This window comes from Plecotus auritus, assembly GCF_963455305.1.
Source record: "Plecotus auritus genome assembly, chromosome: 5".
Classification (NCBI taxonomy): domain Eukaryota; kingdom Metazoa; phylum Chordata; class Mammalia; order Chiroptera; family Vespertilionidae; genus Plecotus; species Plecotus auritus.
This window is the reverse complement of record NC_137776.1, coordinates 23208733-23234538: the sequence shown is the minus strand read 5'-3', so window position 1 is coordinate 23234538 and position 25806 is coordinate 23208733. Positions and strand designations below refer to the sequence as shown.

The window sequence follows — 25806 nt, the reverse complement described above, 5'->3', positions numbered from 1 at the left end:
TAGTGTTTCTGGATTTTGTCTTATGGCCTTTCTTTGGAATAGATGTGGGTTTTGTGGGGTATTTTGTTGTTGTTGTTGTTGTTTTTGTTCGTGTTTTTTTTACTTGTTGCGACTGCCTTCTGCTGGTAGAGTTGTTACTCTTTCTGGCTGGCAGTAGTACTGTATCAACCTATCAATGTAGGCTCTTTATGAATGATACCAGGCCTGAAACCAGGCTATCTGACTGTAATTTAATAGCTTTAAGACTTTGGACAAATTCCTTGACTTAGCTGTAGGGAAAATAATTGGGTGGTTGTGAACATTAAATGCCATGAAACACACGCATTCTTACTCCAGTGCCTGACATCTAGTAAGTCCTCAAAAAATGAGAGCTATTACTATTTTATTGCTTAAAAGTAAAGGATTGAGACAAGATAATTTTTCCCAAGTTGTTCTTTTCATATGTGTTACATTTGACTTTATTTACATTTGACTTTGTTTCTAATGCTGTTTATTTAGGGCATTAGATCAAGGAGAGGCCAGAGATAGTATTATATATATATATATCCTATATAATAAAAGGCTAATATGCAAATTAAGTGAATGGCTGAATGACCGTCGCTATGGCCAGATGCTCAGTGCAGGAGCTGCCCCCTGGTGGTCAGTGCGCTCCCACAGGGGGAGCGTCACTCAGCCAGAAGCCGGGCTTGCCAGCGGGCTCATGGCTGGCAAGTGCAGTGGCAGTGGCTGCGGCAGGAGCCTCTCCTGCCTCCGAGAGGCTCCTGCTTCCGCTGCAGCACTAAGGACCCCTCAGGGGATGTCCGACTGCGAAAGGGCGCAGGCCCCGAAAGGGCGCAGGCCGGGCTGAGGGACCTCCCCTCCCCCAGGTGCATGAATGTCATGCACTGGGCCTCTAATATATATATATATATATATATATATATATATATATATATATATTCCCGCCCCCCCTGCAAAAGGAAGGGAGAGGGTGAGAGAGAGAGAGAGAGAAACATTAATAATGAGAATCATTGATCAGCTGTCTCCTGCACATCCCCTACTGGGGATAGAGCCTAAAACCTGGACATGTACCCTGACTAGGAATTGAACCATGGCCTCCTGATTCATAGGTTGATGCTCAACCCCTGAGCCATACCAGCTGGGCCAGAGATAGTATTTTGTTATCTCCTTTGGCCTCTATTAAAAGTAGTATAATTATTTGCTTTTCAAGAGGATAGATACGGGTCTATAGTTCAGAATAATTCATTTTGTAAATTAAATACATATTTTTAATAATATAATTGTATACATTACATATTTTCTAATTTTCTGATAGTTCTAGACCATTGAAAGCCTCTCAAATGGTGAATTCCTGCATCACCAGCCCTTCTACACCTTCAAAGTGAGTTACATTTCTTATGTACCCAAAATTTGTATTTTTAAGGATTTGGCTTACCTTAACACCAAAATTATTCCCTCCCCTTTTCTTTATTGTTTCTCTTTTTGCATGATAACTGCTCTGTATTACTATACTGTGGAATTTTCTTGATTCTGCTTTAAACTATAATCTTGGGTATAACAAGTTTTTAACAGTGAAGCAATTTCAGATGATCATCTCAAAATTTTGTTCTAAAACATTTAAAATCATCTGTTAATATGTAATATTTTCATCCTACTTCTCTGGAAATTGACTGATGATGAGGAATTTTAAGGATTGAAGGGCTGGAATAACCCATGTTAGTGTAAAGCACCATCCCTCAAGGATAACAAAAATATCTTTTTACTTTTTGCTAGCCAATCTGGGACTTCTTGTTTTAGACACTGAACTGAAGCTGTTCTGAAAGGAGACAGAAAACAAACACACACTGGAATGTACCTGCTTTACAAATGTTTTATTTTTTTATTTTTTGCTTATGTCCGAAAGTTTTTCCAAGAAGAGACACAAATACTTTTTTTAAATATACCTCCTCTGTGATTAAACTAGAACCACAGTTCCTGATTTGACAATTCTAAATGTCTAAATGCTTGTCGTTGGTCTTTAAAATTAGTTTTTCTAAAAATTTGATGTCCCAAAATACTTTTAGAAAAGAGACATTTTTGTTGTTTAAGGGCTTTGGGGTGGAGGTGGGGGGGCTTATATAACCATAAAATGACATTTGGGAATTGCTATTTTCTTTTCCTCCTGTTAATTATTTTTCAGTGCAATTAAAACCAGATGACTAACATGACTAGAAATGGTACCGATAAGAATACTCTTGCCCGTTCTCAAGATACAAATGAGCAATACCACTTGGCTGCTTAGAAAGTGAGCAAGTGATGCATTTACAGGATGAATATTTTTCATTACTACAGGCAAGCTGCCTTCTGTGAATATAGTAACTATTAATGGAATGCACTTTTTATGTACCAGATCACTGTAGTTTCAAGAAAGAGATGGTTTCATTGAGCATCATTATACTTGGCATGGTCATCTGTTCTCCAGGGTCTATTGGTATGAGAATTTGAGAGTTGGTCAATAAAGGATTATTAGGCCCTAGAAGACCTGTCATGCCGATCAAACTTAAAAGAGGCTGAGTTATGAAGCAGAATACTATTGGTTTTTCTACAGTGTCCTTTGTCATCACATTTGACCCTGGTATATTGGTAGCCAGGTGTCAGCCTCATTCAGCAAAGTATTCATGTGGATAAACAAATTTAACATGGTCAGTTTTGCTTGGTGAGCATTAAATCAGAAATGAGAAGTAAAGATGGCTAATTGGCTATTTCTAAGTTATTTTTTAAAACCCTTTTGAAAACATAATGGGAGACTATTCAAGTGTTCCGGCTGGAGTGCAGGGATATCCTGGCTTCTCTCAGCCAAAGACTATGTTTGGGATTATCACTGACCACTTGCCTCTTTTCTTTGATCTACATTGCTATGCAATTCTCCTGGTTTCCACTGTGGCCTCTTATTTCTTGGTACCATCATTCTATATGTTTATGTACAGTTTTCACTTTAGATTAATTGCCTTTTTTCCAATTTCCATTTTACATATTTTTATTATAGCATATGAATTTATGTTAACCTCCATCAAAGAAAGTTTGTGCTCTTGACCTTTACCACTTTTTCCTTTAATTTATTTTCAGCTCACTTGGAAGCCAACACAGTAACACCTTACTTATCTGGTATCATTGAAGAATATTTAATATTCCACATAAATGAATTTTTATATAACTAAAGCTTATCTTTTTAAGCATTAATCTTAAAATTTTTTTAACCATTTTAGGTGGTTATATAGTCTGTAACCTTACAGAATTCCTTATATTCTTAAGTAAAATATACTGAAGATAATTTAAATATATTGTAATGACTTAGAATCAACATTATGAGTATCAGTTATTGCACTGTGTTTTAATATAATAATGCCCTCAGATGGCATTATCCTACAAGGCGGTTTACCTTTACATTAAATGACTTATAGTTCTTTATTGCCCTATTAGTAGTTATTCTCTCTCATTTCTTAGCTCTCATTTCTTGATGAACTTGCTACATTATTTTATACATCATATCCTGGGAAAGAAGGGTCCCTGTCTAAAGAGTAAAGTACATGGGCTTTGAAACTGCTGCCTTCCTCAGAAGCCTTTTTTCTTACTTTTGAATCCCTGTATTTTGGAAGGTAGAGGTTGCCAGATGTCTGACCTACATATAAGTGGATAAGTGGAATGTTACTGTTAATTTTAAAGTACATGGATCATAAATTAAAATTTCAAAAACTAGTTCTCATACTCTATTGTCAAAAACATTTATTCATTGCTATGTTTGCATGCATTCAGTACTGTACTTGCTTTATAAAGACAATAACAAACTTCTTTGGGGCTGATCATTAAAAGAAAAAAGGCACAAAGTGATTGGTTTACTGACATAATAATATAAAAGCTGTCTAATTATCAAAGCATGACTCTTTTGAAGTGGGGCAAAGGTAATAATGTTTAAGTATACTTTTTAATATATCTTTATTTCTGTTACATTATTTTCCATATAGGAAAAGCTTTTGTTTTATTTTGGTACGTATGTTTCAAAAGAATAACAAGGACAGTGTTTATTTATCAGTCTTATATAGTTTTTTTTATTTCCCCTTAATTTACAGGAATTTCCCCTTCAAATCCAAGAGCTCATTGGCTTTGAGCCTTGATTCAGACAGTGAAGATGAACTAAAACGCTCTGTGGCCCTTAGCCAGAGATTCTGTGAAATGTCAGGTTGTGAACAACAGCAGGAAGATCTGGAAAAGGTAAGTTATTTCTTATCAGAATATCTGACAAAGATTTGTATAGCTGTTAGTAGCCAAACAAATGCCTTTTATAACCAGCATCATCAAACTTAATACACAAGATAGATCATAAACTTAATTGGTCTGTTCAAACACCAGTTGTTATGATTTTTAATCATTTTCTTTATTTTTCAATTACAGTGCATTATTATATTAGTTTCAGGTGTACACCCCAGTGATTAGACATTACATAGCTTACTACTAGTAAGTGATCGTCTCAATAAATCTCGCACCCACCTGACACCATACATAGTTATTAGATTATTATTGACTATATTCCCTATGCTGTAGTTTATATCCCCATGACTGTTCTGTAACAATCAATTTGTATTTCTTAATCCCTTCACCTTTTTCACCCATCCTCTCAACCCTCCTCCCTTCTGGTAATTATCAAAATGTTCTGTGTATGTATGTGTCTGTTTCTGTTCTGCTTGTTTGTTTATTTAGATTTAATTGTTGATAGATATGTATTTATATCTATAGATATATATTCATAGCGCTGGTCCTAGAGCCACTTTGTGAGAGATATAGGGCACGCTGAGGCCAGATGTTGTATATTTGAGAGAGTAGGAAAATCTGAAGCATGAGCCAAGACATGCCATTCATATAGAAAAGCCACTGGAAACAGCTTGGGTGGGCCTGCAAGTTGGTGGGGAAGGGTCTCAGGAAATAACCAGGGAAGGGCAAACTGTGTGAGCCAGGTTGATGGAGTCTCAGTTATGGCGCCTGCCTGCCTGCTCTGTGCAGGGAGGGCTCATCAAAGGAACAATGGACTCTGTCGGCATTTCTGTCTGGGAGAAAGCTGCCCTTTCTTTCCCCCCATCCCTCCAGCTCTCACCTTGATGCTAGACAATTCGGTTCCTCCCTGTATGTCTCTGATGTTTTTCAGGCTGCTACCAGGTGGGAGTGAATCTGAGTAAGTCTACATATGGGCCTTTTAAGAGACTGCCTGGGACTCCCAACAGCCCTCCCTCTGATTTTTATAGCCTGAAGTTATGACAACTTCTCTTCCTGGCACTCGAACCACTGAGCTGGAGGGCCTGGTGTGGGGCTGGGACCCCTCACTCCTCAGGTGGCACCTCTGCAGCTGAGATATCCCTCCCGATTTTTATCTGTCACGCGTGGGTGTGGGACCAGCCCATTCCACATCTCAAGTCCTATCAGTCTATGTGACTTGTTCTTTAATTCCCTAGTTGTAGCACTTCCATTCAGCCAGATTTCAGGTGGTGCTAAGTGATGGTTGTTCTGTAGTTTAGTTGTCATTTCAGTGTGGTTGTGGGAGGATGCAAATACAGAGTTTATCTACACTGCCATCTTGACTGAAAGTCTCCAACACTAGTTTTAGAATGTGCGTTCTGTAGCTACAAAACCAGTCTGTTTAAAGTTGTATTGAGACTTTTTTTAATTGAGATGTAATTGACATATAATATGTATTAATTTCAGGTGTACAGTATAAGGACTTGATATTTGTATATATTGTGAAATGATTACCACAATAAGTCTAGTTAACATTCATCACTATACATAATTACCAAAATAATTTTTTTATTGATTTCACAGAAGAAGGGGGAGGGAGTGAGAGATAGAAACATCAATGATGAGAAAGAATCACTGATTGGCTGCCTCCTGCATGCCCCCTCTGGGGAGAGAGCCTGCAACCCGGGCATGTGCCCTTGACAGGAATCGAACTCGGGACCCTTCAGTCCTCAGGCTGACACTCTATCCACGAAGCCAAACCAGCTAGGGCCTAAAAGAATTTTTTTTTTGTGATGAAAACTTTTAAAATTGACTTTCTTCACAACTTTCAGTATGCAATACAGCCCGGCTGGTATGGCTCAGTGGTTGATCATCGAACAATGAACCAGGAGGTCACGGGTTCCATTCCTGGTCAGGGCACGTGTCCAGGTTGCAAGCTCAATCCCCAGTAGGGGGCATGAAGGAGGCAGCTGATCAATGATTCTGTCTCATCATTGATGTTTCTATCTCTTTTCCTCTCCCTTCCTCTCTGAAATCAATAAAAATATTAATACAATATTATTAACTGTAGTCACCATGCTATACATTACATCCCAGGACATATTTATTTTATAACTGAAAGTTTGTACCTTTTAACCCCCTTCACCCATTTTATATCACACACACACACACACCACCCTCACCTACCAATCACCAATCTTCTCTATATCTGTGAACCTGGATTTGTTTGTTTGTTTGTTTGTTTGTTTGTTTGTTTGTTTTAGATTCCACATATACTAGTAAGTGAGATCTTGTGGTATTTGTCTTTCTCTGTCTGACTTTTTTCAGTTAGCATAATGCCCTCAAGGTCCATACGTGTTGTTGAAAATGTCAAGATTTTCTTCATTTTTATGGCTGAATAAGATATATGTATACTACATCTTCTTTACTCATTCATCCATCAGTAGACACTTAGGTTGTTCACAGGACTGAGACTTTTAAGAAATGAAAGTTGTAGATAAATTGCTTTCTCCTGTAAACCTTCAAAGCTACTTTTATTTTTATTTTTAAATTTTTATTTATTGATTTTTAGAGAGAGAGAGGAAGGGAGAGGAAAAAACATCCATTTGTTGTCCCACTTATTTATGCATTCATTGGTTGTTTCCTGTATGTGCCCTAACCAGAGATTGAACCCACAACCTTGGCATATTGGGACAATGCTCTAACTGAGCTACCCAGGCAGGGCTTCCTTCAAAGCTTTTACATATTGGTCCTCAAATAATTACTTGCTTTATTTTGGTACTAATTGTTAATATGTTGGAACCAGAGTAAATGTTTTACATCAACATACTAACCACATAAGCTAAAAGTTTAAATAATGTGTGTGAAAGCATAACTACATTATTTCCTATCTTGACACATAATGATAGTTAATACTTTGAAGATACAAGCTTTTCTAGGAGTTGCATTATCTTGTGCATTATCTTGTGCAACTGTTGGATTTTATATATGTGTGTGTGTTTATTTTTTTATATATTTTATAAGTATTTTTTATTTTATTCATTTATTCAAAAAGAATAAGACCTGAACCCAGAGCATCAAAGAAAGGAAACTTTTTAGAAATAAAATAAACTTCTCACTTTAAACTATAAGATTGCTATATTTGTAGTCATTCAGGTTTCCTCTAAAAGTAACTCTCTACTTCAGGATTCAAAATCATGCAGAATAGAGCCTGATAAGTCTGAATTGGAAAACTCAGGATTTGATGGAATGAGCGAAGAAGAGCTTCTGGCAGCTGTTTTAGAGATAAGTAAGAGAGAAGCTTCACCGTCCCTGAGTCATGAAGATGATGATAAACCAACCAGCAGCCCAGATACTGGATTTGCAGAGGATGATATTCAAGAATTGCCTGAAAATCCAGACTCTATGGAAACTGAGAAACCCAAAACAGTCACAGAACCAGGTAGGTTTAATGAAGATAGCTGTTAAACAAGGCACAACTGTGTTCAAAATCATCATAGCAACAAATGGCTTCTAAATAATGGGAAGTATGAGATGGATCTGTCTAACGTATAAGAGTTACATGGCCTGCAGGCCAGAATTTCCCCATCCCTGGTCTACAAGAACAGAAAGAAATTGATGGTTAATTTTTTATCTCCCTGGGCAAATGTTCTAAACATATATGTTGTCATATACTTGTGCAATACATGAGATGTTTATTACATACTTTATGGAACTCTTTTTTTTAATGTGATTTTATTGATTTTTTTTAGAGAGAGAAGAAGAGAGGAGGGGAGAGAGAGAAACATCCATCAGCTGTGCCTCCTGCATGCTCCCTACCAGGGATCAAGCTTACAATCTAAACATGTGCCATGACTGGGAATCATACTGGCGACTTCTCGGTGCAGGGGATAATGCTCAACCGAGCCACACCACCAGTACTATGGAACTCTTGATTCAGAATATGTATAAGGCTTATTTGATTATTAGCTATTTTTGGTTGTCACAACTAGAGAGAGCGGTGGTACTGACATCTAGTAAGTAGAGGCCAGAGTTGTTGCTAAACATTCTGTAATGCACAGGACAGCCACCCCCCAAACAACAACAAAAATATCCCACCCAAAATATGAATAGTTCTGAGATAGAGAAACCCTAGTCTACATGTAGTAAGATGAAATTGAATATCCTAAGCAAGCTATGTGTGAGGTTGGGCTAAATTACTCTCTGAACAGTAGGTGTCACTCTAGTCCAGAGATTTCAGTTTATTATGATTTCCCAGTTATGTTTTGTTCTGCTTCCTCAGATCCAGCCAGTTTTACTGAGATAACTAAAGACTGTGATGAGAATAAAGAAAACAAAACCCCAGAAGGACCTCAAGGAGAGGTTGATTGGCTTCAGCAATATGATGTGGACCGTGAAAGGGAAGAGCAAGAGCTTCAGCAGGCCTTGGCTCAGAGCCTCCAGGAGCAAGTAAGATTTATATTGCTACTTTCTTCATCCTTATCTTTCCCAAGAAATAGAATAGTAGTAGTAGTAATCTACATATATAAAAGGCTAAGCGACTGTCCGACCGGTAGCTAGTAGTAGTAGTAGTAGTAATCTACATATAAGGCTAAGCGACTGTCCTACCGGTAGCTCTGACATGCAATGACCACCAGGGGGCAGATGCTACAACTGGTAGCTACAACACACACTGACCACCAGTGGGGAGATGCTCAGCACAGGAGCTGCCGAGCTGCAGTGACTTGGCAGCTATGGTTCTTGGGTGACACACCGTGGAACCAGAGAGGAGGGAGCCCAATTCCTGGGTGTGTCACCCAAGAACTGCCCTCTTGCAATCCAGGACTCCTTGGGGGATGTCAGAGAGCCAGTTTCGGCCCGATCCCTGCAGGCCAGGCCGAGGGACCTCACTTGCTGGAGGGACCCCACTCACTCCATAGATGCCGTTCTATCCGCAGCAACGCCCCAGGTGCAGCCTGCTGGGGAGATGAGAGGCCGCAGGAGGTTGGCTCCAGGGCAAGTCTGGCCCGTCTCACCCAGTCCCGCCCTACAGGCCACCTTCTAATTAATTTCCTTTCAATGTGCATGAATCTGTGCACCGGGGCACTAACAGTAATAATAATAACAACGAACATGTTTTAAGCATTTACTATGTATCAGGCATTGTTCCAGATTATTTGAATACAATGTCATCATCCACCAAAACAAAATAAAAACTTTGGGGCTTTGCATTGGTTTTGAAACAGAAACTTTGGTAATTTTTCTGTTTTTGAAAATCCAAATTCAACAAAATATATTGTTGGTTACCTTCCATTACAATAATTCATTGCATGCAAAAGCAAGATGGGTTACTAGAGATTATCCCAATCCAACCTTATTTTGCAAGCTGTGGAAATAGCAAGTATAACACTATAATTTTATCATTAATATTTTAAGGCAAAGTATTTGTTTTGGCCATTTTCTCACAATATGAGTCCTTTCTTATGAATTGTTTGAACATAAAATTCTTAGAAATATCTGAAATTTATATTTTAGTCATAGACTAACATTTATCTGCTCTTTATATATACTAGAGGCCTGATACACGAAATTCATGCAAGAGTAGGCCTTCCTTCTCCCAGCTGCCAACACCAGCTTCCCTCTGGCACATGGGACCTGGGCTTCCCTCACAGCCCCGGCTTCGTCTGGAAGGTCGTCTGGTCTAATTAGCATATTACACTTTTATTATTATAGATTCTGTTCTTTAATTTTTAGGGTTTTTTTTCTATTTTTTTAATATATTTTTATTGATTTCAGAGAGGGAGAGAGAGACAAAAACATCAACAATGACAGGGAATCATTGATTGGCTGCCTCCTGCATGTCCACCACTGGGGATTGAGCCCGCAACCCCGGCACATGCCCTTGACCAGAATTGAACCTGGGACCCTTCAGTCCGCAGTCCCAACGCTCTATCCACTGAGCCAAACCAGCTAGGGCTAATTTTTAGTTCTTTATGTTTATATTTGCCAAAGCTGGCTGATTTCCACTGTTGCAGTCATCAAGGTATCTGACATCTGAAAAGTGTTGTTTTCATGCTTTTCTAATCCTATGCAATCCAAGTCATGTGATTAATAAAAATTTAACAAGACTCCCTAGAATGAACAAACAGTTTTATTGTTTACAAACAGATTAAGAAATCTAATTTTGCCTGGCTGGTGTGGCTCAGTGGTTGAGTGTCAATCCATGAACCAAGAGGTCACTGGTTCGATTCTGTTCGGGGCACGTGCCCAGGTTGTGGGCTCGATCTCCAATACAGGGCATGCAGGAGGCAGTCAATATATGTTTTTCTCTCATTGATGTTTCTGTCTCTCTATACCTCTCCCTTCCTCTCTCTCTCAAATCAAAAACATATTTTAAGAAATTATTAAATAAGAAATCTAATTTTTCTAAAACAGTGGATCTTAAGCTTAACTGCACAGTTAATATTAACCTGGGAGTTCAAAAAAATACTGATGCCTGGCTTATTCTGCCTCTCAAATTCTGAAGTAATTGATCTGGCCTGTGGTCTGGGCATCTAGATTGCTTAGTTTTCTTTTTAAAAAAAAACAAGAATTTTTTTCTTTTAGCTGCATCCCTTGATTCTAATGTGCAGACAAGGTTGAGAACTACTACTTTAAAACTCTTTCAAAACCAGCTGTTCTGTATTATTTTATTTATAAATGGTACCTCACTAGCTACCTTGTCATCAAGATATATACATGTCAAACTATTTTGCAAATAATATTGATCATTTGTTTTGGAAAACTTACTTTTAATGTAAAAGACCAAGGCCTGATTTATTTATTTATTTTTTCTCTTTACCTAAGGATATGTTTATTGATTTTTTAGAGAGAGAGGAAGGGGGAGAGAGAGAAACATCCATTGGTTGTTTCCCGTACACACCCCAACCAGGGACCAAACCTGGAACCTTTTGGGGTATGGTACGACACTCCAGCTGACGGAGCCTCCCAGCCAGGGCAAGTTCTGATTTCTTAATAGTAGTACCTTGTAGTATTTCTTGTCAGCTGAGCTCATTAAAACTGACTTACAGGATGGGGCAAAAGAAGTTTACGGTTGTTCATATGGAAAATAATACAATAACTAATAAATACTAGTACAAGAATAAACTCTGTGTTTCACGTACTCACAACTGTAAACCTACTTTTGCTCAACCCTGTGTTTTTTCTCAGGTGTGAGGGTAGGATTATAAGATGAAGTTTCTTTAGTTTAGTATACCTGCAATATTCTGTTAAGAACTAAAAGATTCTCTTTCTGGTTTCAGCATAGACTTTATGTACTTGGATAATTTTAAGTAATCTTATTTTCTCTTAGGAAATATTTATTGCTTTCTTAAATACAGTATTTATTGCTACAAGTACTATAATACAGAATAGCTCTTTCTGAGCTTCTCATATACTTTAGTAACTTTACAAACAAGTCCAGATTTAAGGAAAGTATAAAATAATTCTGCTTAAATTATATTTTTTACTCATTTATTGTTTATAAATTATCTTTTCTCTAAAGATGAGAGGGAAAATTTTTATAGTCAGCATTTCCCTATTATTTTTTTAATATATTTTTACTGATTTTTTTACAGAGAGGAAGGGAGAGGGATAGAAAGTTAGAAATATCGATGAGAGAGAAACATCGATCAGCTGCCCCCTGCACACCTCCTATTGGGGATGTGCCCGCAACCAAGGAACATGCCCTTGACCAGGATCGAACCTGTGACCTTTCAGTTCACAGGCCAATGCTCTATCCACTGAGCTAAACCGGTTAGGGCTTCCCTATTTCTTTTTATAATTAGTCCCCTAATTGAGACATTTTCAGAGGTACTAATTTTTCTAAGAGAACCTTAGATTTATTAGAAAAGTAACAGTCAACAGCATTCATTTAGTATTTACCAAGCATCAATTATGTGTCTTGGTTTCTTCAGCAAGAACAAAAATAGCCGAAACCAGTTTGGCTCAGTGGATAGAGCGTCGGCCTGCGGACTGAGGGGTCCCGGGTTCGATTCCGGTCAAGGGCATGTACGTTGGTTGCGGGCACATCCCCAGTGGGGGTTGTGCAGGAGGCAGCTGATCGATGTTTCTCTCTCATCGATGTTTCTAGCTCCCTATCCCTCTCCCTTCCTCTCTGTAAAAAATCAATAAAATATATTTTTAAAAAAAGAACAAAAATAGAAATCTGTGAATAATATCTTGTGGAAATATTGTTTATCCTGCTTTCTTAGATTTCTGGTCAGTGGTGTGCTAGAGCCAGCTCACTCTCAGCTCAGGAGAGCCAGCTTGTACACACCTCTTTCCAACACTGCATTCAGTGTCATGTTGGTAGCTTAAAACTGGCCATGGTGGGAGCACTTATACCATGGAAATTAGCAAATGCTATAAATCAGGGGAGAGTAAAGAGAGCAATTTGCTAAGTATCTGCTATATGCCAGGTATTTCATACATGTAAGAAGAAAGGGGATTATATCAGAACTAGAGGCCCGGTGCACAGAATTCATGCACTGGGGGGGCTGTCCCTCAGCCCAGCCTGCACCCTCTCCAATCTGGGACCCCTCGGGGGATGTCCGACTGCCGGATGTTCCTTGCGGGATCAGGCCTAAACCGGCAGTTAGACATCCCTCTCACAATCCGGGACTGCTGGCTCCTAACTGCTCACCTGCCTGATTGCCCCTAACCGCTTCTGCCTGCTAGCCTGATCACCCCCTAACCGCTTCCCTGCCAGCCTGATTGATGCCTGACTGCTCCCCTGCTGGCCCAACCACCCCCAACTGCCCTCTCCTGCTGGCCCGATCGCCCCCAACTGCCCTTCCCTGCTGGCCTGATCACACCCAAGTGCCCTCCCCTACTGGCCAAATCATCCTCAACTGCCCTCCCCTACTAGCCCAATCGCCCCCAACTTCCCTCCCCTGTAGGCCCGATCGCCTCCAACTGCCCTCGCCTGCCGGCCTGATCTCCTCCAACTGCCCTCCCCTGCTGGCCTGGTCGCCCCTAACTGCCCTCCCCTGCTGGCCTGTTCACCCACAACTGCCCTCCCCTGACAGCCATCTTGTGGTGGCCATCTTGTGACGATGTGGGGGCGGCCATCTTGTGATGGCATGAGGGCGAGACGCCACCTAGGCTTTTATTAGTATAGATGTCACATTGAATGGCTTTTGGTTAGCAAACCAAATGTCATTGACTAGAAGAGATAGCATTTAAGCTTTTTGTTTTAGGAGGACAGTGTAGGAAAAAGTAAAGAACTTTTCTACATCCTTCAATAGGTCATGTTCCAAACATCCATGAAATTATGTAACATATTATTAACAATATTTCTAGAACAACTGATTTTTTTATCATCACTAAGTAATTTTAATCAGTACCTCTTTAAGTGCCTTCGTTTTATTCTTGTCTTTTTAGGAGGCTTGGGAGCAGAAAGAAGATGATGACCTCAAAAGAGCTACCGAGTTAAGTCTTCAAGGTGTGGAGGTTATTTTAATTACTTTTTTTTAATGGTGAAATGAGTCACACAGAGAAGAGCATGTAAAATTTATTTTTAATAACAATAACAAATTTGAACACCTCCCAGGTAAAGAAATAGAATCTTAGAAGATACCTGGATTCCCCTTTTTTCCTCCTCCCTCCTAAAAGAAACCATGATTCTAACATTTGTATTCATTCATAGTTTGCTTTTTAAAAAAAATAGTATTTAGTGTATCCATATTCCTAAACAATATACATATTTTTTTAATTTTGAAAAAATTAAATAGCAGGGACAGGTATCTGTAATCCATCTATATGAAAGAGCAGTACTCCCACTGTTAAGACTCCTAGGAGAAAATAAGGTGGCTTCAGTTTCCCCAGGAATTTACAAGAGCTCACTCTGTGAAAATCAGTGGGTAGTTATGAGTGAGTATTCAGAAGAGTAAGGTTCACCATAGTTATGGCATTTGGCAGAACTAATATATGAACCAGGTGCTGCAAGGCCACAGGGACATGTAACCACAGGAAGTGAGCTAAGTCTGTGTTTTCTGTTTCTAAGATTATTGTGGTCTTCCTCCAACTCTCAGAAATAGATCAAAGCAAAACATTTTGATGGTATAAAATGAGAAAGACTGGTCTAGACACCATGACATGCAGGAAAAAGCAAGAATTTGGGACATGGTTGAGACTATTACAATAAGAATTCAAGTTAAGCTCACTCAGGCATTCTGTTCTCAGATTAAAAAGATGGTACTATGGTGGTGATGATGGCTGTGTCGAGTCCTATTGCTCCAGTCTGGACTGGTTGCCCTCTACATCCATGCATGGCCATCCTAAGATCACCCTAATCATTCTCCTCGGAGTTTCCTCTGATTCTTTGCTCTGTTTGAATTTCCCATTGCCTATATCTCACTATTCCTCTTTCTTGATTTATTTGTGCTTTGATAGAGAACACCCCCAAGTAGTTTTCTTGATACAGAGGGGATATGACTTAGGTTTTTTTTGAAATCTTGCAAGTTTTGTTCTACTCTAGTATTTTATTAGTAGTCTAGCTAAATATAGAATTCCAGTTTTATAGTTATGAAAACATTGTTTCCCGCCAACTTCATGCTGCTGGGCAGTGGGAGAAGTCCTGTTTACAGGGCTGCTGTGTAAAAAGTCTAAAGCTGTTCATTCTTTATGCTGATGTGACCTCTTTTTTCTCTGAAAGCTAGTAGTATCTTCTCTTTGTTTTTGCTGTAATAAAGTTTCACGGTGATGTGCCTTGATGTGGGTCTGTTTCATCATTTTTGCAGGGCACTTGATGAATCATTGTAATCTAGAAATGTATCCTTGAATTCTAAGAAATTTTCACTGATTTCCTCCCTTCCACTCTTTCTCTTCTCTTTTGAAACTCATATTATCCAGACTTTCTAGTATAGTCCTTTTAATTTTCTTATCTCTTCAGGTTGTTTTCATCTTGTCATTTTACTCTACCTCTTGAAAGTTTTTCCATCCTTATCTCCAACTCCAAAACTTCTTTTGAGTGTTTTATTTCTATATTTCTAATTTTTAAAAACTGATTTGTTTTGTGAATGTTCCTGTTTTGTAATTTTTTGTTTGTTTTGGTTTGGAAACAATACCATCTCAATTCTCTGAGAATATTAAATATAGTTCATTTGTTTGTTTATTTCAAGTTTACTATAGCTGAATAGATTCCATCTCTTCCAGATTGCTCTGTACTATGTTTATTATGGTCTTTATATTTCTTATTAGAGGCTTTCCTCAGATATCTAGTAATCCTTGATTGTCAGCTCATGTTTAAGAATAGGAGACTAGGGAGAAACCAAGATGGCATCATAGGTAAACCCCTAAACTGCTGCCTCGCACAACAATTTCAAAACTACAACTAGAAGACAAAACGGACATCATCCAGAACCACAGAAAGGCTGGCTGAGTGAAAATTCTACAACTAGAAGGAAAAAGAAAAGCACGCTGAGACTCAGAGGAGCTGCAGAAGGCAGAGGTACAGAGGCACGTGTGCGGAGAGAGCTAGCAACTGAGTACACGGCTGGCTTTCTTAATTGGCAGGGAGACGAAAGCTCCCGACTACTCTGAACTCCAGTTCCGGGTGAGACTCTGGGGACCCAGACTCATTCAGGGAGAAACTGGACTGTCAGGAAAGAGAAAGCACACTGAGACTCAGAGGAACTGCGGAAGGCAGAGGTACAGAGGCGCGCGCACGCGTAGAGGGCTGGCAACTGAGTATGTGGCTGGCTTCCTCAATCAGGAGGGAGACAAAAGCTCCCGACTGCTCTGAACTCCAGTTCCGGGCGAGACTCTGGGGACCCAGACTCATTCGGGGAGAAACTGGACTGTCTGGCAGCGGGCGAAACTCGAGGGCGGCTTTCTCTCAGAGGTGTTTGCAGCGATTACCGCAGGACACTGAGACCCAGGGGCCTCTTAGGGCAGGGCTGACGGGAAGCCATTGCTGTCTGCTCCACCCTGAGACTCTGCCCCATCCAAGATGAGCACAGAGGCTTTTGCAAGTCTTGTCTCATAAGGGTGTCTCCAGCACAGAAGTTCTTCCAGCGTAGACACAGCTGATCCTCACAGCCAATTGGCCTGGAGGTCAATTCCTCCCAGTGATACCAACAACAATCAAGGCTTAACGACAACAACACTGTGCACACAGCCCACAAAGGGGTGTACCAAGAGTGACCACTTCAGGTAACTGGGGAGGCTGAGCCACTGGGCCCTATAGGACACCTAGCACACAAAGTCACATTATCAACTCAGGGAAGCAGCCAAAATGGGGAGACAAAGAAACAGGTCACAAATGAAAGAAATGGAGGAAAGCAAATGACTGGATATAGAGTTCAAAACCACCATTATAAGGTTTTTCAAGAATTTTCTAGAAAAGGCTCATAATTTAGCAAGACCCTTGAGGATATGAAAAAGGACCAACTAGAAATTAAGCATACACTGACTGAAATAAAAAATAATATACAGAGATCCAACAGCAGACAAGAGGATCACAAGAATCAAGTCAAAGATTTGAAATACAAAGAAGCAAAAAACACCCAACCAGAAAAGCAAAAAGAATCCAAAAATATGAACATAGTGTAAGGAGCGTCTGGGACAACTTCAAGCGTACCAACATCCGAATTAAGGGGGTGCCAGAAGAAGAGAGAGAGCAAGATACTGAAAACCTATTTGAAGAAATAATGACTTTGAAAACTTCCCCCACCTGGTGAAAGAAATACTTACAAGTCCAGGAAGCGCACAGGACCCCAAACAAAAGGAACCCAAAGAGGACCACACCAAGACACATCATAATTAAAATGCCAAGAGCAAAAGACAAAGAATATTAAAAGCAGCAAGAGAAAAACAGTTAATTACCTACAAGGGAGCACCCATACGATTGTCAGCTGATTTCTCAATAGAAACTATGCAGGCTGAATTCTACTCTTTGGTTTTACTCTTTGTGTGAGTTATATACCTTTCATATAGATATACTTGAAAAGGAGCATTTCTTTTACAGATATCAGTTACCTGAGTTGTTGGTTCCCAGAATTGGCTGAGTGAATTGGATGATAAAATGTGTACCCATGCTGTTCTTTGCTTCCTAATCATCTCTGTGTCTATTCCAAGAAATTTTACAAGATTCTGTCTTTGTGTTCTTCAGAGTTTAACAACTCTTTTCTGGATTCATTGGGTTCTGATGAAGACTCTGGGAATGAGGATGTTTTAGATATGGAGTATACAGAAGCTGAAGCTGAGGAACTGAAGAGAAATGCTGAGGTAGGTGACTTTCCGTTCCCTGAGTAGCATTGGTCAGTCAGTCAGTATTGCTCCCACTCTTCATCTTCATAGGCCCCACTGTCAGTTTCCATTGAGGTGCATTTCTGCCCCTTTGGTAACCATCAAGTTGTCTTCACTTTCTCTTGTCCTTTGCTCCTTATGTCTTACAAGATTCAAAACAAAATGGAACAAAAACAGAAATACATCCTGACTATCTTATGTGCAGTTAGGTAAAACCAAGTGACATGGTTCTCAAAGTCACATGTATATTAAATTTCTTTTAGTTCTACCGAAAGTATAAAAACTGTTAAAAGTAATAATGTTACTAGAACACATTGGAATCTTTCATCTTTTTTACTTTATTTTTAACATTGAGCATTTATGTTGTTTCTGTTTCTTCACTGTAAAAAATAATACATTAAGGAACTGTATTATTGTAACATTTTCTATATTTAGGATTTTTTCTCTAAATCCCTAGAAGTAAATTACTACATCAAAGTTTATGACTATTTTAATGATTTCTGGTTTCCATATAGCTTTATTTGTTCCCAAAATTATACCTAATAGCGCTGCCTTGGTGCAGGAATATCTTTTCAGTTTTTGTTTTATTTTCTTTGCTAACAATATTTTAATAGCATTTTTAGAAATATTTAAAATGTAAATGTTCAGCCATAACCCCTATAACAACTCTTCTATATATATATTTGTGTTGATTTCAGAAAGGGAGAGGAAGAGAGAGAGAGAAACATAAATGATGAGAGGGAATCATTGATTGGCTGCCTCCCACACGTTGAACTGAGCCCGCAACCCAGGCATATGCCCTTGACCAGAATAGAACTTGGGACCCTTCGGTCCACAGACTGATGCTCTATCCATTGAGCCAAACCGGCTAGGGCAACTCTTCATTTTTTTATTCTGTTTTGAGTACTTAACCGTTAACATACCTATTTTTATAGAACTATCGTTATTATGTGCATTTTTGTAGGTTTAGAAAAGAAGATAATATGTTGGTGACCCACATGATTTTTTAAAATAGCTGAATAGTATGGTATTAAGTTGCTATACCATTAATGGTTTAGCTCAGGGGTGGGCAAACTTTTTGACTTGAGGGCCACAATGGGTTCTTAAACTGGACCGGAGGACCAGAACAAAAGCATGGATGGAGTGTTTGTGTGAACTAATATAAATTCAAAGTAAAGGAGCGGAGGGGAGAGCAAGAGAACCCTCCGCTCTTTCGGCTCCGCGGGCCGGATAGAACAGCCGAACGGGCTGGATCCGGCCCACGGGCCGTAGTTTGCCCACGGCTGGCTATTATTGGGCCTATTGTTAGTTCCAACTTTTTGTTATTAAAGATAATCTCTCCCTCTCCTTTCCACTCTGAATTCAGTAAAAAAAGAAAAAAATTTATAAAAAAGAAAGATAATGCTACAATAAAAAAAATTTATACATGTATTCCTTTTAATTTTTTAAAATATATTTTTATTGATTTTAGAGCAAGAGAGAGAGAGAAACATCAATGATGAGAGAGAATCATCGGTCAGCTGCCTCCTTCATGTCCCACACTGGGGATTGAGCCCACAACCTGGGCATGTGCCCCCCAATCGGGAATCAAACTGTGACCTCCTGGTTCGTAGTTGAACGCTCAGCCATTGTGCCACACCAGCTGGGCTTGAATTATTTTTTTAGGATACATTCTTGTTGGGAATGGAATTCTTGGATCAAAGAATATGAACAATACCAACCACTGGATATTTTATTGAATCTGACTACACACACACTAAAACTTAGCCATGTCAGCTTTGATAATAAATTTAAAATTAGTGTTTTGCTTTTTATTCAAATGAGGAGTTAAAAGTCATGCCCACTTCTGTTTTCCAGACAGGATATCTTCCTCATTCCTATCGGCTCATCAGTGTTGTCAGTCACATTGGTAGCACTTCTTCTTCAGGTAAATGGACAAAATGATTTCAGCGTTTTATAAATGAGCAGCCAGTATTTACTCCTTATTAAGTTATTCTGTGCCTCACTTTGTGAGGTGTAAGTTGAATGCATCAAGAAAAATATTGAAGTCTTTTGTCAAAAAGTTGTCCTAGTATAGTATATTTCTACCTTAAATGTTTCTACTTGTTTTTTGAGTGATTTTTAGAAACTTCTGTAGGAGTAAGGTAGATGGGGTAGCTGTTTCTCTTTCTTTCGGAAACTTCCTATAACTGAGAGAAATGCAAAGAATTTTTACAGAGCTCAATTTTAAAATTTCTTTATTTCAGGTCATTACATTAGTGATGTGTATGACATTAAGAAGCAAGCGTGGTTTACTTATAATGACCTAGAGGTATCTAAAATCCAAGAGGCTTCCGTGCAGAGTGATCGGGATCGGAGTGGTTACATCTTCTTTTATATGCACAAGTAAGAAACTCCCAGATCTGAAGACATGGGTTAAAAATTACCCAACTCTTTTTTCTTCCTTAAGAATAAAATGTTCCCATTATTTAATTGGTTGATAATTTTTTGTTTTGTTATCTTTCCTTAGGGCTCATTTATTTCCTTATAATTCCAGAATATTTTCTCTCTTAATTCAGCATTAATTACTCATCACACAGTAGCATCTAGGTATGGAACTTAAAACTGTTTTGATAGAAGCTATCTTATCATAAGCCTTTTTGGTCTTATAGTTGTATCAGCTAGAAGATCTGAGTTATATCGATGGAAACTACATAACATTTTTATGAAAGCTGGCTCTTGCCAGCCTCCTCCCTCCTAATGTTTTTAAAAAATCAGCACTTGGGGTTAAGATGGTGATCAAATGAATGAGCTGCTTATTTAATAAAATTTAGGCACCAAATGGGATTATGCAGGCTTTATTAGTATCTATTTTCTGTATATTCTTTGGCTTTGCTCACTGAATGCTTATTTTTTTGTTTTATTTTAAGGGAGGTCTTTGATGAGCTGCTGGAAACAGAAAAGAACTCTCAGGCATTCAGCATGGAAGTGGGGAAGACTACTCGTCAGGCTTCGTGAGGAACAAACTGCTGGGTTGGCAGTGTGCACTGCATATTCTCCCTTACTGTCACCCACCTCACCTTTCCTCCACCCGAGGAGAAGTTAGAAATCTACTTGATGCGGGAGCAACAAAAAGCTCAGGGCCAAACCAAAAGATGAAAATTGCAGTTATGTGGAATGCTCCATGCTAATTGTTTTATGGAAACTTTGGTCTCACCTCTATAGCTGATTATCTTCTTTTTCTCCTACAAGAGTAGCACTTCTTTTGTCTTGGAAATACTTGTTGTAAATATATATATGTACATACAAACATATATATGTGGAATGAATGGAACCTTAAAGAGTTAGGATGAGCCACCAGAGAATGCCTGCTCAAAATTAATAGCACAGCAGTTTGGAGAAGAAGTTAAGTTGTCAAAGAATCCATTCACCTGAGAAATGTGTACAGATATACATATCAGTTGACATTTGGCTTTTATGTTCCTTGAGTAGTTTCACTCAAGTCTGTAATCTTTCATGTGTGTTTCTTATTAGTAAAGGTCACTGGAAAATAAGCTCTCCATGTTACACTAATGACAGTTTGTCCTCCTTGCAAAGGAGGGGCATTTCTGCCACCTGACTTGGGGGGCTATTTTTTTAAAATTCATGGATTTGTAATGCTTTTGCTGTTTACATGTAGTTCCAAGAAATGGATTGTTGTTGGTGCTTGGAATGAGTTATGGTCCCACATTTGGTATTTATTATACACTTTATATTTTCTTTAAAGAGATTCCTTCACACAGTATGTTCATTGTATATCATCTATATTACAGTGGTGAAGATAGAATGGAGCAAGCATTATCCTAACAGAGTTCAACCAGAACTTTAAAAGGTAGGAAAATTATATTGTCCCAATTGGGACTCCCCAGCAAGGATACTTAGGGATAAGGAGGAATACTAGAATCTCTGTCTCTCCAAGAGGTCAAGAGGAGTATTCTTGTGTTAAAAGCTAAAATTCTGGACCACTAAAGCTAAAAGCCCTACTACAGTGTGAAATAAGTGCATGAGCTGTAGGATAAAGCTTGAACATTTAACCTCCCACTGTCTGGCTTTGCCCTTAAAACAGAGTGGGAATTAAAGTGTGATCGGTTTAGGTAATCCCAAGAACTAATATATAAAGGTGCATAATATATTTATCCTACTTTTTAGGTGCTTCAAGTTGAGGTTAAATGGGGGTACAGCATTAATTGCTGCATTAGTCACTCAGCTGACATAATCAGCTTGGTTCAGCAGCTTGTAAAACTATATAAAGAATGAGTTTGAGAGTACAATTCTGTCCAAAAAATAATTTTGTGAGCCCAGGGATCATTAGGATCATACAGAGTTAAGTATAGCAATATGAAACCTTCAATATTGTGTTGTTGTTGTTTTTTTATTGTAAACAAATTACTCTTCTGAGGTAGGGAAAAAACTGTTAGCAGGTTTTCAAGGGGAGAAAACAGTGTAAAGTTCATTGTCACAGAAGATGCAACACCTTTTCTGGAAAATTGCCATAAGAGAGCTCCAGCCCCACTCTTAAGACTTGGATGTGTTCTGACATAGTAACCTCTTCTAAAATTTTGAATTTTTGGATTGTAAACGGCCCCAGCACGTTTGCTTAACTACTGATAAAATCTTTTCCTACCACTTACTTAGATATTACTCTAGTAAACGTTCCAAATGGTGTGGTAGGATACGCAAGAGTAGTATAGGGCAGAGGAAAATATTTTTTTAAAAAAACTAGCTTTTTATGTTTTATTTCTACTGGGGAGCTCCTTTTTTTTCTTTCTTGAAAATAACTGGTTTTCTTATACAAATGAAGTGGTGATCAAATTCTCTAGCTATTTATTATTCCTCTTCCCTGTGTCTGTATTTGAGAGGTGTTGTTCAAAATTATTGGGAATGATTTGAAGTGAGGGGTACATTAGGGCATTAAAAAAAATTAGAAATAATGCCATAAGCCTACATTGCCCATGAAATACCCTCGTTGACTTGCTTTTCAAAGCTTGGTTGTGGTGTATGGTTTAGAAGTACTCTTGGCTCAGAAACCTAATTTGATTTGATCTTCATGTCTTGGACAGGACTTATTAGTTGAATGAATACATTTACTGGAGTAGATGGAGTTAAGTTACTTTCTTGTTTTGATTTAGTGAAGGATTAATGACTACAGATGGAGATTTTATCTGGACCATGTTGATGGGGTTTATTGTTTTGTTTTTGAGCTGACTGTATATATTTAAAAATTATAAGTAGATATTTTTTGTGCAGTCTGATCTGTTTGCTCTGAGTTAGGGGGTTGGGATGGCATTTGGTATGTTGTGCCAGGAAGGGACAACTGAAATAGGGACAGAGTGCTTCAGTCCCAGGCAGCCTGCACAATAACTAACTTTCCTATTGAAAATACCACATGTGGTTACATTTTTCTAAATGGCATTGAATTGGAACTTGACAGCACTTAGTTCTGCACTCAGCTGATCTTAATTGGAACTTTTTTGAACGGGAAAAACAAATTCAAACTTGATTCTTATTGGCTAATGTTATAATGGAGAATTGGAAGGTTGTATGTGTCAAATGCTCTCTCTTGTCACTTTAGTAGCCATGGCTATAATTTAAGCCTGTGAGAAGATAGACTCTGTTTTGTGGGCGAAATATGTGTGTGTGTGTGCACACTCATAAGTTTTGTTTCAGCAAACTAGAAAAGAAGCAAATCCATGTTCTATTTATATTTTTATTCCAAATGCTATTTGTTTACTTGCCAAGGTCTGTTAATTTCAGGCCTAATTTAATCATTCAGTAGCAAATATAACAAATGAAAATGTGTTTACATTTTAAGAAGTAACTACCAGCTAACTCTGGGAGGCAAACAGACTGCACAATTCTTTCTTTGTCTAGTGTAAAATCCTTCTAAAAGAGAAGCTTTAAGAATTAAAACCTCAGCAAGTGAATTCCTGGCTTTACTACCCTCCCATACTACTGTTACCATTATATAACTATATAAATATAGCTACAGCTATAGATATAGTTGTATAATGAAAGTTGTTTGAAAACATCTAAATTAAAAAAATTCTTGGCAGTGTCTCATATATAGTTGAGTGCTTGGAGTGTAGAGAGAACATGTAGAGAGAGCATAGGGGGATGGGGTGGAAACATACAGAAAGAAGGTAGTTTATAAACTCATTTGTGATCTGAAAAGAGATTATATTAAAACAAAAACATTACCCTTCTCGCTCACTCTTCTCTATCCTCTGAAATGGCACAGTGGATGCTCTTAGTCATCTAGCCATCTTTTGCCCTGTTTGATTTAATTGATGCTCTTAGGTAGTGTTTTAAGTCAGGGAAACAGCTAGATCTCCAAGTACATGTGGATCTTGTATATGTGTGGAGATTTTTAGAAAAACCACCAACAACCCAGTACCAGTCGCAAGTCACATAAAAATGTACCCCCAAAACAGATGTGTCCTTTTCCTCCTCCCATCTTGCTTTACACTGAGTAATGCTCTTTTTAAATGTGTACGAAAACCAGATTTCTGACCTCTTAACATCTTTCTACTATATTACTTCAGAATCCTGATTTTGTCTCTATTGATGGGTCTTATTAACATCTAAAAAAAATTTTTTTTTAATTGGGAAACTATAGTTTGTTAGGTCTTGAAAGTTGTGTGACAATTCTTTTGCTGTGTCTCACCACAATCATTGACTCCTATGGCATGCTTTGATTACTAGGCTTCAGGCAGTCTCTTTGGTTGTATCATATTTATAAACAATGAGTAAGTTTTCCTTTCCATGTGTGCTATGTGTGTCTGAGGCTTTGATGTTTTAATAAAAAGTGTGCCAGTATGAATATAAGCAGTTGATTTTGGTAACATTGGACTTTTCTTAAAGTACAGAGACGAAGAATAGGTATGTACACTGACATAAAAATAGAGTGGATTGAGGGTCTGGATCAGAACCCAAGTTCATTAGGCCAAAACAAAGAAGAGCAGTTGAGGGGACTGGTCTATTTCAAGAATGGGATGGGGCGTGCGAAGAATGACTGCATGTGGTTGCACACACCTCGGGTCCCCAGGTTTCCTTCCTTCTGACTGCTCTGGCCTGTTAGTGTTTATTTATGCTAAGGAAAGGAAAACAGAAGGTAAGCTTCCTACACTTTGCCTAGTTGAGCCACTACCAGGTTTGCTGGCAGCTTTGGCCACATTATCTGTGAGGTGATTTTCTTTGTGTTCAGAGTGACTTCTGATTCTAAATCTTTATGTTTTGTTTTGTATGGAGCGGCACTTTATCTGTGTTTTAGCAGAACTGTTCCTCTGTATTCCTTACAGTTTTTCCTTGTTTTGGTTTCCTTTTTAAATTATGCATAGAGGGTTTTTGTGTGTGTGAAATTAAAGCCTTTATTAACCCTGTGTTGGTTTGACTTATTTCTGAAAAGGACATATTCTGGCAGACACTTAACAATAGTTGTTGAAGTTGTAGAAATCACCTTCTGTTGGCCTTCAGTCTTGGGACTTCATGCAGCACTGTTAAACCCTAAAGAAAATGGGATGGTAAACCAGCATATGCACCAAGTTCCTGTTCTTTTCATCTGAAGAGCCAGGGAAGCTTTGCAGAGGTTCTGGATAACAGTTTATAAACCCAGCATTGGCCTTAGCATTTTTGTTTTACACCTTTTCCAGAGAAGGGTGAAATAGCATTTGCAGTTCATACTTGCCTCAAGCCTAAACCCAGTGGATATGTTGCTCTCACTGGGAACTGGTTTAGTGAGTATTGTGAAACCTCCTACCAAGACATCGCCTAGGCCAGTGGTCGGCAAACCGCGGCTCGCGAGCCACATGCGGCTCGCGAGCCGCCGTTTGCCGCTCTGTTGACTAATGAGTTTGCCGACCACTGGACTAGACTAAATGTTACCGTGTAGTTGGAAGCTGTGAGGATTAGGCAATTGTGGCATATTGTGTGCAAAGAGGTAAAGGGTAGTACATGACAGTGGTCGGCAAACTCATTAGTCCACAGAGCGGCAAACCGCAGCTTGCGAGCCACGGTTTGCTGACCACTGTCCTAGGCCATTGAACTCCTTCAAAGAAGGGATCCCCTTTAACTTATCACCAGAGGAAGGCATATGTGAAAAGGAAAAACTGTTACTCTGGGAAAAGTGTAAATCAAAAATGCTTCAGCCCACCTGCCATTGATAAAGAAAAGCCTACAGAGGACTCCAGAATAAGTGTTCCCTGGAGTGTTGGGTCCTCTTCTAAGAAGGGGCAGCTCTAGAACAGTATGGTTAAAGTG

At 38.8% G+C, this 25806-nt stretch overlaps 1 protein-coding gene across 2 annotated transcripts in view; it reads left to right on the top strand.

The window, feature by feature from the left end:
* The window catches only part of USP37 (ubiquitin specific peptidase 37), a 72254-nt gene extending 47325 nt beyond the window's left edge, over positions 1 to 24929 (top strand). For both annotated transcript variants that reach the window (XM_080669413.1, XM_080669412.1), the window contains exons 17-25: positions 1316 to 1381; positions 4107 to 4248; positions 7450 to 7705; positions 8546 to 8712; positions 13666 to 13726; positions 17396 to 17511; positions 19390 to 19459; positions 19779 to 19917; positions 20442 to 24929. In XM_080669413.1, the coding sequence (XP_080525539.1) occupies positions 1316 to 1381; positions 4107 to 4248; positions 7450 to 7705; positions 8546 to 8712; positions 13666 to 13726; positions 17396 to 17511; positions 19390 to 19459; positions 19779 to 19917; positions 20442 to 20529 (1105 nt within the window). In that variant the 3' untranslated portion in view covers positions 20530 to 24929. The remainder of the gene's footprint in view (positions 1 to 1315; positions 1382 to 4106; positions 4249 to 7449; positions 7706 to 8545; positions 8713 to 13665; positions 13727 to 17395; positions 17512 to 19389; positions 19460 to 19778; positions 19918 to 20441) is intronic.
* Positions 24930 to 25806: the final 877 nt, after the last annotated feature.